The 13,416-nt window shown below is 35.2% G+C and overlaps 2 protein-coding genes across 2 annotated transcripts; both read right to left on the bottom strand.

The window, feature by feature from the left end:
* Window positions 1–628: 628 nt before the first annotated feature.
* On the bottom strand, window positions 629–1,600 carry nmb (neuromedin B). The gene is made up of 3 exons (XM_005796152.2): window positions 1,349–1,600; window positions 992–1,170; window positions 629–882 (listed from the first exon to the last, which is right to left on the bottom strand). The coding sequence occupies exons 1-3, from the start codon at window positions 1,503–1,505 to the stop codon at window positions 847–849; spliced, it is 372 nt and encodes a 123-aa protein (XP_005796209.1). The 5' UTR covers window positions 1,506–1,600; the 3' UTR covers window positions 629–846.
* A 2,149-nt stretch (window positions 1,601–3,749) lies between these two features.
* On the bottom strand, window positions 3,750–10,444 carry sec11a (SEC11 homolog A, signal peptidase complex subunit). The gene is made up of 6 exons (XM_005796149.3): window positions 10,246–10,444; window positions 9,699–9,808; window positions 7,228–7,377; window positions 6,951–7,070; window positions 4,513–4,570; window positions 3,750–4,403 (listed from the first exon to the last, which is right to left on the bottom strand). The coding sequence occupies exons 1-6, from the start codon at window positions 10,294–10,296 to the stop codon at window positions 4,353–4,355; spliced, it is 540 nt and encodes a 179-aa protein (XP_005796206.1). The 5' UTR covers window positions 10,297–10,444; the 3' UTR covers window positions 3,750–4,352.
* Between the last annotated feature and the right edge of the window lie 2,972 nt (window positions 10,445–13,416).

Raw genomic sequence — 13,416 nt, 5'->3', positions numbered from 1 at the left:
CACTTTGAATATACAAAAAGAAAGGCAGACAGGGCGTTGTGGGAAGGACACTGAAATAGCCCAGCTGTTTTTTATCCAACAGACTGTCGCCCAAGGCAAAGAAGTTGCATGAACCATCTACCTTTGCTTCTATTGATTGAGAGAAAGGATCATCCTCGTATGCAGAGGAAAGAAAAAAGCTATCGATTTCATGTTGAAATGCTTAGGGAGCTATAAGCAATGTGATTTATGTAAGCTGCCTACGTACGTATTTATATAAGAATGAAGAATCATAAAATAATGAAACAAATAGATGTTAGTAATGGGTCTATAAATAAGAGAGAAGGTCACATTAAACCCCATGTGGAGGAAAATCTAACAGCAGATTTTGAAATGTTCTGAAACTTCCTATAATTACTTAATTAATTCTGCTCACTTCAGACCCTGTTGTTAAACTGTTTACCTCTTAACTAAAAGTAGAGCATGAGTCAAACTCTTTTAACCAAAGGTGATTTTAGGACATTCTTTTTGTTGCCCAGAGGAAGAAGAAAAGATTGATGTGGAAAAGAAGAAGAAGAAAAAACATGTTTTGTCTGGAGGGTTAAGATGGAAAAACCTTAGTCTTTCATAAAATACCTGCTACACATCATTTTCATTTTATGTTTTATTATTTAATACAAATAGCCTAAATAAATACAACATTAATAAATACTAACAGAAAAAAGCTTTTGCAAATGGGACATTGTTGAAATGTTGCAGATGATTTTAATCATAATCAGCAGAAAAATTATAGGTTGTTTCTGGTTATTAATTTTTTTAATCCCTTGAGGTCTTCGGTCCACGCGCGCCACTCTTCCGACCTCCGCATCAGTTTACTAAGATTTTCGCCAGCAGCTCCGCTTCCTGAAACCAACAGTGGAAAACATCACATTAGATTTAAGATGAAGAAAACTGAAAAATATGTGCATTATTAAAAAAAAAAGGTAGCGAAGACAAAGTCCTCTGTCCTCACCTGATCTTTCAAACGGCTCTCTTCTGTGTCCATCTGCGCCTTCAACGCCAACCGCAGAAACTCTTGGAAAAGCGAGGTCTGCTCAGCCGGGAGCCTGACTTCCACCGCGTTCACACCCTGGTCCTCGGGCGAGCGTAGCAAAGGGGCGTCCATCACACTTTTCTTTCCCATGAAATGCCCTGCGAAACCAAAACAACAACAACAACAAACTAATTTAACCTGCTTAATTTAATTTTGAGTGAAAAATGGAAAGGAAAAAAAAAACCTTTAGAATATTTGTGCGTAAAGGTTTAAAACCCTGATATCACTTAAAGGATTTTACTGGAAGGTCAACATTCAAAAGAAATGGTTTCTTACCTGTTGCCCATAGATTGCCCTTTGGAGTCACTTTGAATTTCGGAACTTTACTCCCTCTCTCAGTCAGAGAGATACTATCTCCTGCGCTCAAAGACATAAAAACGAGATATGTGAAGAAGCCACAGTGGCAAACATTAGTCAGCGTGAGTCCTCTCATTTTAACCCGAACTCCGGATCTGTCCTCCTGAGCGCAATTTTTTTTCCAAGTGGCTCTTTGTTGGTGTTGGATCGCTGCAGACTCATCCTGCTTTTATAGGGTCTCCTGGACGGGGTGGGCTCTCCTTATGCGCTGCGTTTACTTTTCATTCACTCGGCTGCGTAAATGAAGATGACATCAGCCAACTCAGTGTGATGCCTGTGCGTAATTTAAGCATCAAACGAAGTTTTAACGTGAAGCGTTTTATGAAACAAAAAGCAAAGCATCAAAAATGTTTTAGATTGATGAAATCATAACTTTCTCACTTCCGCGTGCATTTGAATAAATTTGAATATCGTGAACATTTTAAAAAGTTTATTCATCTCAGTTATTGAATTCAAAAGTAAAACTTATATTCAGTGCCCAGGATCGGATATTATATTCTTCATTTTAATCATTATGGCGCAGCAAATGAAACCCCATTCGGTTTCTCACAAAACTCAAAATTTAACTCCATTTCCAGTCCTTTAAATGTCCCGTTTTGCGTCACGGAGGAACAAAAACGACTGCCCAGATCCCATCATCCCGTACCCATCCAGGGGCCCAGTTTGGCCCTTTTTGCAATAAGCCGCGTGACATTTGGCCAGTCGAGGTTTGCTACTGCGCTCATCATCAGTCCTTCGAGGACAAGAGAACCCGCTGATTCTCACCGCTAATTTAGAGCTGATAAGACAGATGGCCTCTTCGTCACTTCAGGGTGCTAAAGTCGGAGGTATTGTGGAGGAGCAGCAGCTTCTGTCTTGCTCTTTTAATAACCTTTGACATTAACACGCATATTGAGATTTGGTAAATTCTGCAGAGCTGAATGTCAGTCTAATTAGAAGACTGTCTGAACATCACAGCATCACACTGCCCAAGCTCAGAAGTTAAATGAATCAAGGCGCAATACTTGCCTTAAGGTAGTGGCTGTCCAAGTTCAAGCTATTGGGCTCCATTAGTGCCAAAAATAACAATTCATCTCCTCCCCTCCATACAAAACCATTGATTTATAACTACTAAAAACAGCTTAGGTTAACAAATAAGACACCAAAACAGTCTGAATTAACACTGAATTTGGAAAGTCTACTTTTTGTTTCAAAGATGAATAATTTATTACTTATAAGGGTGATTTCTAAACATGATCAGAAACAGAGCACTGCAAAATTTCCCCTAAATGTTTTTTTTTTAATTATTTTTGTTGCAACCAAAAATTTCACTTATATGTGGTAAATCAACACAAAAAAGGAAAAAATGTCAACGTGGACATGTGAAGATTGTCCTACTCTTAAAGTTTAAAGTGTTTTGCAACCTCTAACAGGTATTATTCCAGGATTGCCCTTTATTCAAAACCATCAATTTTACTATTATCCTTGGTGAGCTTTCCTGTCCCAACTGCAGAAATGCATCCCCACAGCATTATCATGGCGCCACTGTGCTTCATGGTAAGGATGGTGCTTGATAAAATTGATTTTGAAATTCTCATATTGGTCTATAAAGCACTTCATGATCTTGGGCCCAAAGATGTGTCTGGTAATTACAAACCATTCAGACCGCTCCGGTTTTCCAGGACCAGAACTATACAGGTTCTGGCAGCATGTACTGTTTTTACTCCTCAATTCTGGAACAAAAATTCTCTAAAACCTCTGATGTGCAGAAACTGTATGTCTTCCTTTACATTAGGACTGAAAAAACAATGATTTACAGCACTCTTTGATCAAAGAATCTGATGAATGAACAATTTGAAATATGAAAATCTTTTATACCTTTGCTATCTGTGATTTAACATCCATTTCTTTTGTGTAATGCTTTGATGCTTGCTTTTTAAATTTTTTTCCATACACAGGCCACTTCTCTGTACTTCAGCTTGTCTCTAAGGATTGTGGTAGGATGGTGTTGATGGCAACATAAGAAAAAAATAATTCTCACTGTGCTCCCAACAGTCTCTGGTTCAGAGAGGGATTGATGTAGGAGGTGGACTGTATAAATGAACATTTACTGTCCATAAACCTTGACAAATTTACCAAGTAAGCCATTGAATTGTTTTGCTGCCAGAATCTGACAAGTTACCTTTTATACAATTTTGTCATATTTAACAGCTGTTTAACAATATTTATTTAATCATTTATGAAAGATGTTTTTAATGTGAAATCCTACAGATTTTAATATTCATGAGTGACACAATTGTGGAAACTATAACCATACATAATCAATTATAAATTTACCGAAAAGCTTTAAAATGTTTCTTTTTATTCAAGTCTCTCAACAACGACAGACACAAATTTAATTTCCAATATAGGGTTGTAAAAAGGTTGGCTAAACATATTTTCTTACAATTCTACAAACTGAAGTGAATTCTTTTTTTTTTTTCCACAATAATGAACTCTTTACATTAATAGAAAATGATCCATTTGTGAAGGGCCAGACAAAATAAGACAGGTTGTGTAATCCAAAGTGAATGCTAAACAGATTTTATATTCAATTTAACATATTTCAACACTTCCATATTTCCAGAAGCAACAAATAAGGAGGCAATTAACAAACGCTAATTTAAATTTAACTTAAAGAATGCAATTTAACATTCTGAAGACCAGATACTAAATTGACTTGAAAGTTAATCCTAGTGAATTCCCTCACAAAAATACTTTTAAAGCTTGGACTTGTGAAAATGTAAACACTATCCACAGTTCTACAAAATGTTTGAACAAATGGTACAAAAAAAGAAAAAATATCAAGTTGGGTTTGACAAAGAAAAGTAAATATATTCTGAAAGGCATGACTGAGGTTTTCTGGACGCAGTTTATCCATCATCTGTGCTGAAGCTTCAGCGCCTCACTCCCGGTGGACCAAGACAAAAAGACCCAGCATGAAGAGAACAGCATACTGTAGGAAACGAACACAGCAACTTCTCAGTCACAATGCGTTGTATAATTACGATTAAAACAAAAGAAAGAAATTAGCTGTAACTTATTTAAAGGAACAATGAACTTACTTTGAACTTGGGGTAATCGTTCATGAGGATGGTGACAATTCCAATATATGGCACAAACCTGGAAATGATAAAAACGCTGTTAGGCAATCTTACTAGTGTCTTAAACATGGACTGAATTTGTATCACACTCTTCTGGTCATACCAATCACTCCATGGGGCTTTTACTCTAGACCAACATTCACCGAATGGAAAACATATTCATAAACCAATATGGAGATCAGAAGGAAACTTTGGGTTAAGTGCCTTGCCCAGGGTCATATCCACATGTAGAAGAAGCTGAAATTAAACCCACAACTTTCTAACTACAAGCTCACCATTCAACCGACTGATCTACAGTCACCCCAACGTGTAAACATCTTAGTTTATTTACTGCACTAAGCATTATTTCAAATGGGATGACATAAAGCTTTAAATTTGACATTTATCTTTTTAGATTTTCATTCTAGCATAAAACAACTTTTCCTCGTGTTATAATCTTTACAAGATGGCTTGGATATAACTTATTAAAAATAAAGAAAGCAATAATGATCATGATATCAGGGCCAATTGGGATAATGGTCTGCCATCTGTGTTTCCATATGAAAATATATACTTGGAACAAAATGTAAGAACATTTTTGTTTGGTGAAATATTCTTTTGTTGCAGCAATGCTTCTTGGTTATAAACCTCACACCATTGGAAAGCTTGTTTACTTCCCCTTGACTTGTACAACATATGTAAGGAAAATGTATTGGTGGGTTAAACAGCACAAGTCAGTGTGTGTATTGTGCCCACAAAAACATTTACCAAATCCTATGTGTCAATCGCAAACAGTTATTCTTGGAGGGAATGTGATGAATTAGGGCAGTATGTCCCTCACTGGAAGAAAAAAAAAAAGGTTGTCATAATTGCAGACAGTCTCAATGGAAAGAAATATCGAGATAAAATTCTAGAAGGAGTGTCAATCCCACACTTCCTCCTCCAAAATGTCAGTGCTCGCCCCACAAAGCATGTTTATCAGAAACTAGTTTCACCAGGAGGATATAACGGCTTGCCTGCAGTTCTGGCCTGGGCCCCATTGATCACTTAAAGGATCATTTTATGCAATCTGTTTGCACTAGTATGACCAACACAATCACATTGGCTGACTTGAGACAAATGCTGGTTAAGAAATGGGATACCATGTGGTTTGTATTATGCCTAGTGTTGTTTTGCATTTATATCCATGATGTTGTACAGTAACAAATTACATCCAGATCCACCTCAAGAAGTTCAAACTAATCGCAGATAAAATTCAGGTAAAAGTAAATAAATAAATCATGTAGTGTGACCCCCAGATTAACCCATCTATTTTATAGTGTAGAATATTATGACCATAAGTCTAACTGTTGTGTTTATATACCTAACATAATCAGAATTATAAAAGGTGAGACAGCCCTTCCTTTGACAATATGTAGAAAATAAGCAAGGTAATGAAGGAGATGTTGGATAATTTTTTTTACTGCCATCCATAAAAATTGTTTTTTGAGAGGTTGCTTCTTTGTTTTGTTGGTAACATACCAAAACACAACAAAGGTCACAATGCAAGAAGCACAGATGAAAGGAATGAAAACAAGAACCTATCGCAACAAATATTATCATCAAAATATTTAGCAATATTATCAGTGAAGCAAGACTTTCTCATTTCGTTCATCTCCACTTTGAACACACACTGAGCAGGAATGAACAGAGGGGTGAGTTGACATGGAGCTGCATTACTAGCAAAATACTGTGTTGCACTGTGAACCTTACTTGTTAATGGCCGTGTTATCCTGTATATTTATTTACAATTGCTTCATTCAATCTTATGATAAAGAATGAAGGACAATCCTTTTCACACTGCTATTGCAGGCTTCTAAACTGTGCTGCAGAGCACAGTTTAGGAGCACACCACCTCTTAACTGAGAGACTCAATTCTGTTTGTTTACAATATATCAACATATTTAAAAGAAAAAGTCTGAAAACAAAATCACCACATTTGTTTTTTGCTCAGCACCCACTACACATGACACAATATCACCAATCTGTGTGTTCAGGTGGTTGGCTGCTCAGTCAGCTTAATCTTAACTGCCCAGCCAATAATTGGGGCTGGAATTTTCCATCTTAACTTTGTCTTGAAAGCCTTTATGCAGCCCTGCTTATACCCCTGCCCTATATGTACACACTTCTAATAAAATGATCAATGGCTCAAGTCTAGCAATCTGTTCTGTCTCTGCTCATTTGGGCATGAAGCATCTATTGTAATGGTTCCTTTTTTTGAACAAGCGATCAAAGTAAAACAAGAAAGCAGGCAGGTCTAACATATTTAGTCATTATCAGATCTATAAATTGTTCTATCATAAATCAATAGCTGACAGAATTTGTCATTTTTAAAGAACCTACTGTAAATCACAAGTTATTTTTCTAAAACGACCACTTACCCCCTGGCTCGTCCCACCACATCTTTTTTCTCCAGCCAATGTTGGCCCTGCTTGTACAGCCCTCTATCATCCACTGCATTGTTGTCTCCTTTGGTCAAGAACTTTATGTCTCCATTTTGTCTGTGAACAAAACACCAGCTTAATGTTCAGAAAGAGAAACCAAAATTTTTTTTCTCCACCTCAATTCATGGTTGGTGTGAAATGAGTCATTCTGATTGCAATAAATTGAAAATTCTGGTAAAAGAAAAAGTTATTATACCAAAACATGAATTCATACTTTTCATGGATCTTTAGCACTCTGTGTACTATTGGGATCTCTCTGCCTTCTATTCTGAAGACAACAATCTCTCCAACTCTGATGGGGTCCTCCACTCGATTTGTCAAAAATAACAGGTCCCCTCTGTGAAAAGCCGGCTCCATACTCCCACTGAAATTAAAGAAGATCAAAAAGAAAAAAAACAAAACAAGTTCATTCAAACTTTTTATTTTTAATTACATTTACCACAAAGTAAAGTAAATATCTATACTAGTTAGAATAAAATATTTTCATGAAAGTATATAGTATTAAGTAAAAAAAATTCCAGCTTTTATTCTTTTGGTTTGTTTGCTTTTTGATCCAGAATAAATCAAGGAATTGATCTTTTATCTCATTTTATTTTAACTGGCATTATGCATAAAACTACAAGTGTAAATGATACTTTCATTAAGCAATGTTTCGCCAATATTAGCTATGTACACATACAACAGAGAAACACCAACTGAGTTATAACTGAGCGGATGTTAGCTTAGTTTTCACACATGAGACAAACTAATTTCTAAAGGTTATCATTCCCCTATGCTGTGATTAGAATATTGCACAGAGAAGTGATATCTCTCCAGCTATGTTAACATGCATGACTTAGTATGCCTGTATGTGAAATGTAAACATTTATTAGCCCAGGTTATTTTTACGTTTGTTCAGGAAAAATAAAAATGTCAAATATAGTCAAAACTAAATGTGCTTCAATATATCTGAAATTATGTGGGTCTTCAATTATGCATTTCCAACATGCTAGCAAATTGTTATATCAATTTGTGCAAAAGCACAAATTGATATAACACTTTAAAAATAGCAAATTTTAGGTGTTGTTTCCCATACTTATATCGATGACCAGTCTGTATTCCCACCACATTTATTAAACACCAGATTAGTGTATAACTATGCATCGCACCAGACATTACAGTGGTTTTTAAGGTTGTGCGACAGTTTATTCTGAACAGACATATCATGCTGACAAAGATTGAAAACAATAAAATGCATTGCCATGCATCAGACTATACAATATGATAGTTGTGATGTTAGTAAAATGTGTTAAACTAAGCAAACGTTATCTTTGTAATGTTCATATTTGCAAAAATAACCAACAGTAACACCAAATATCACAACAAAGTAGGACATTTCAAATCACAATTCTAATGTGTTTAATATCAGAATAAGTAAGAACTATTTGGATGTTTATAATATTTCATGTAGCATATACTTAAACTCTGCTTGCCAATGATATACTTGGACAGTTGGATGGATTGTCATTGTGTTTTCTGCAAACCCGGTATAGATCTTGGTGACCAAGGTCAGGAAAATGTCAGCTACTTGCAATCGATGTTTTCAGCTCAATATTGAACAATATTGCAATTTCATGTCTTCCTGATATTGTGACGTCTTACATATTTTATAAGAAAACTTCAAACTAGACATTGCATTGGTGATTGGGTTAAGACAAAATGATACTTGAGAAAATATCTATAGTTGCAGGTGTTGCACAGTAAAAATTACATCTGAAAAAGCAGCAGTGTATCTTTAAAGTTACGTCAAGACCTTGGTTTTAGATAATCCCATCTAAATTAGATTAAGTAAAAAATCAACATAGCTAAAATGAAACTTGAAATTCTGGGATAAATTACATTCTTCAATTTTGTTGCAACCTGCAAAAGTTGTGCAGGAGAACTAAGTGTCTGGATGAACATGTCAAAATAAAGTGCTTTTTTTATGTGGCCACTTAAAGTCAAAATTCTGAGAAAATAAGTTAAATCTCAGAACTCTGACATTAAAATGACAATTCTTTATTATTATTATTTTTGCACAACACTAATTGTCATCAGTTTAAATGTTTTTAGTGGTTAAAATAAATTTTAATTAGGTTTTGACAGTTCTTTCATTAGACAAAAAAGGTAAAGTTTGTCATTTCAGAGTGTGATATTTAAAAATAGTGAAAAAATATATTCTTCAGCTTTCAAAGTAAACAGTTAAAATGCAGTTGGTTTAGGTAAGAACTTGAAATCTTGCTGGAAACCACATCGTTGTGGGCCAATTAAAAACGCGTTCAATGGATTTGTTTAGTTACATTTTGATATATATGAAGTTGAAAACATTTTCTTACCGATTTCTTTTTTTTAATAAAAAAAAATGCTGGTAAATAAAGCATATTTTGTGAAACTATAACTTCAGCAATAATCCTCAACAATGACAAAATAGAAAACAAATGATATTTTGACAGTTTCTGCTTTTGAGGGGATGGTGCAGGCAGAAACACCATCGCATGTCTTACAATTGGTGTATAATAGCTGATGATAACATACCTGATCTAGGTTTTGTAATAAGGACGCCCTACCCTTAGAAACAGATGGTTAGGAGTTCAATTTGAAAAGCAGGGAGTGAAATTGTGATGCAGCCTAACTTTGAGCATTGTTAAATAATGATGCTAAATTTACCTGAGAACAACAACAATAGGACTTTCGCTGCCGGTTACAACCATCAGTCCTTTCCAGATCATCAGAGCAGAAGACACAATCATACCAAAGTTCAGCACCTGGTAATACAGCTGGAAGCAAAATATCTCATTCAATGGGCAGAACAGTCACAAGTGTTAAGCAGACAGTTTTTATATACAATATTGACAATCAAATGACTAAAGCAGTACCAGAAAGACAGTTTAATTTATACGAAATTTGTTAAGAACCTCATCTGGCTACCATATTGACAGTATTTTGTCACAACTAGAGGAAATCGCCCGTTATAGTGTAGTTAAGAGTGTTACTTACTCTCGATGTGCAAATTTGCTTTATGCAACGTTACAAATAAATGATTTAAAACACACATATGCATAAAACAGTTAACTTTGCAGGTGGTTAATAACGGAAACTCAGTCTAGAGCGAAATTATGAAGCGCTGAGCGGCTAGTTGTGGTTAGCTCTTAGGTATGTCATCGTACAAAGAGGCAGACGTTACATGACAGGAAACTAAGGCTGCGATACCTACCTGCCGCTTATTCATGCGACGAACGTCGTCTAGGAAGTCTAAAGATAACATTGTTGCTAATACTACACAATAAAAAACGTCTAAATTACATTAATACGCTTAAAGTAGCGAGCATATGGATGCAGGGAGCAACAGCGAAACTTGTATCCTAATCTTCCGGGTCCGCTCACCGGAAGTCCCGCCCACTTGTGATCGCTGTGTCGAGGTGTCGCTTTGGGATACGAGAGTTCAAAACGGAGGGGCTTTTCTAAAAAAAAGAAAAAAAAGACAGAAGTAGCCCTAACAGTTAGGGTATTTATAATTCCTAAAAGCAATTTTCACTATTTATTGTTATGTATACAAACTTGGTATCATGTTATGCCTGAAGCTATAATGGCAATTTACATCTCTGTTCCTTTTGTGCGAACAGAAAAGGGAGAGAAAGCTTTTAGTATTTCTGCAGCCTGAAGTGAAACTGTCAGAACTTGTTTCACAGAATGCTCTGTATTCCGTTTTAAGAAACTAACAACGCAAATCCTTTCAACAGTGTTTTTTTGTGTGTGTATTTTAAGTTGTTACTGTTTTCAAACCTTAAATTGTTGCTGTAACTACTACCTATTTTTGTTACTGATGTCTATTTGTCTTGTTTTATATGACTTGTACTGTTGCCTTTCTTGAAAGGTCATCCTTGTGAAAGATATCTTGATCTCAATGGGTTTTTATCGGGATAAATAAAGATTTAATCATACATTTAATAAAATAACTAAATAAATAAAATGTATGTATCTTAAATATTGTGTTAGTATGCTGCTTCTGTGCGTTATGCTTAATGTATGGCCTAATTTTTGAGAACTGTAGAAGTTGAGGGTACATCATTTCCTTCATTCCTTCCTCTCCATTTACAGTACTTTGTAATGCAATAAATATAAAAGAAATCAACAGATGTGGCCACTTTTGCAATCACAAACCTCAATGGCTTTTGCAGGATTTTCTATGCAAGACTAACACCACACAATGTATATTTTTGTAAAGTAAATAATAAATACTTTTAAAAAAATTACAAATAAAACAGGTTCAAATGTATCGAGCAACTTTTACTGTGATAGCTTAAAAAATCCAATGAAATCAACTGTGATAAATAGACACCGAATTAGCAATAAAGATTTCACGTGTGTGTTTAAGTTAATATCTGCATCAATACAGCTGACCTGCTGGTTCTCAGTGGTTTGTGAACTAAAGAAGCAGAATCATGAAGACTAAGAAGCATAGCACAAAGGTCAGTGATAAAATCAAAGGTCAGGTTAGTTAATATGAAACTCTACACATATCACTTGTTTACTCCAACATCTCAAATTTAAAACAGTGTGGCACAACTGCAGACCTATCAAAACATGGCAGAACTGGCAGGCAGATTAAAAAGTAGGAAGTTAATCAGAAGCACAGCCATGGACATTCTGGAGAAGCTGAAGAGTTCAACAGCAAAAAAAAAAATATTGTTTGCATTTCATCACAAAAGGAGATGAGACAAAAATGGAACACATCCCAATCAAATCAGTGGTTTCCTACCAGGGTTTTACAGAACGTGATCACTTGCTGAGGGGATAATTCAGCCATTGGATTCATGTGTGTTGAAGTGGGATGAATCTAAAAGTTGCAGCTAAGTGGCACTTACAGACTGGTCTTGGAGAAAACTGACACTTCTCATTGTTGTGACCATACTACTTCCAATGGTGACACGTGGTGATAACAGTTTCATGATGTGGGAATTTTTTTCATTAGCAGGGAAGTTAATGGGAAGATGGAGATAATTTAACAATGCATATTCCTGAAAGAAAGCTATTCCTGCAAAAGATGTTTAATTGGGGGGAAGGTTCACCTCAACAAGACAGACCAAGCTATAGAAATATTCATAACTAAGTATATAAACGTGTTATAATAACACCAGTCCAGTCTAATTGAAAATCTGTGACAAGACTTGATGAATGCTGATTACAAACACGATAAAATGTAGGGATTAAAACAACAAGATAGCAAACCTTGTAGCATGTTAGTTTATTGTTGTTGTTTTTTTTTCTTACTTGGACTTTTGCAAAATGCTTAAAATCATAGGACTCTTAATGTATGTAAACATCTGATTACAAAGAAAGTGATACCAAAAATCTAAAAAAAATTTTATATATTTTTTGCTATTTTTACATTTAGTAAAGAGAAATATTTTTGGTAATCTTAACAAACCTAAAATATGAAAAGCTTACTTTCATTTCAGACAACAAGAAAAAAGGTTAGCTGTCCTTTTTGTTCATAGTGATTTGTGTTTGATGGTGAGCTGACAAGGCAGACATGCCCTCCAGAAACCAAATGTGTTGTTAGCTTTTCCTCTGATTCCACCAAATTTCTGTTTTATTAAAAGGAAACACTAACATGGTCCTCAGTTCCCTCTGTGTGTTTTGTACAAAGAAGCAAAGACAAAGGACTGCAGCATGAGTAGTGAATTTATTTGATGTTTTATAGTGCAATATTTTCCACTTAAGGAGAGTGCTGCCTTTTCATTCTGGTTACCTCTAATGACTTAATGCAGCATATTATCTAGTGTTCAGTTTTCCCCATCCACAAGTGCATGACCATCCTGTGGCACTGTGAACTAAGACCTGAGTGTTTAATGAGCTAAATGTCCTTAATGTGACACAAAATGAAAGGTGAATCCCCTACAATACATTGTACCACAATGGCAAAGCAAAGGGACACAGAATAATGAAGCAGAAAAGTATGCTCTGACTGATCATTTCTGTCTATTTCATTTTCTATTTACCATGTCATACCACCTTTATTTATAAAGCTCTTTATTTATAAAGCTCTTATGCACAGCACAAAGTGCTGTGCATAATCAAAAGACAAAAATGTAAGATTGGCTTCATTTCTTGCTAAAGTATAATATTGATAGCCATTTTTGTTAAGCCACCTTTTTTTTAGTAATATATTAAATTTCAGTTACGGAAGCTTGGCCCATACCAGTGGTTTTCTGACTTGAACAATTCTAATCAGACCTTTTTTCATTTCGTGATGAGTTGAACTCAGGTAGAAAGTAAAGTGAAACAAACAGACAAAAAAACAACAACTAACAATTCAAACTCACCAAAGAATGCTTTGGCTTTAGAGTTGACTTTCTGAAACTAATTCTGTAGCTATAATTTT

This window comes from Xiphophorus maculatus, chromosome 4 (assembly GCF_002775205.1).
Source record: "Xiphophorus maculatus strain JP 163 A chromosome 4, X_maculatus-5.0-male, whole genome shotgun sequence".
NCBI lineage: Eukaryota > Metazoa > Chordata > Actinopteri > Cyprinodontiformes > Poeciliidae > Xiphophorus > Xiphophorus maculatus.
Note: the sequence above shows the minus strand (reverse complement) of the source record. Positions and strands in the feature narration are given on the sequence as shown.

Excerpts from the sequence above, each read along its gene's own strand:
- sec11a (XM_005796149.3), bottom strand. The coding sequence starts at position 10,296 with ATGTTATCTTTAGACTTCCTAGACGACGTTCGTCGCATGAATAAGCGG. Across the intron at positions 9,809-10,245 it reads GTCGCATGAATAAGCGGCAG|CTGTATTACCAGGTGCTGAA; the intron begins GTAGGTATCGCA and ends TTTTGCTTCCAG. Across the intron at positions 4,404-4,512 it reads ACGATTACCCCAAGTTCAAA|TATGCTGTTCTCTTCATGCT; the intron begins GTAAGTTCATTG and ends CGTTTCCTACAG.
- nmb (XM_005796152.2), bottom strand. The coding sequence starts at position 1,505 with ATGAGAGGACTCACGCTGACTAATGTTTGCCACTGTGGCTTCTTCACA. Across the intron at positions 1,171-1,348 it reads GGGCAATCTATGGGCAACAG|GGCATTTCATGGGAAAGAAA; the intron begins GTAAGAAACCAT and ends TTGGTTTCGCAG. Across the intron at positions 883-991 it reads AGAGCCGTTTGAAAGATCAG|GAAGCGGAGCTGCTGGCGAA; the intron begins GTGAGGACAGAG and ends TGTTGGTTTCAG.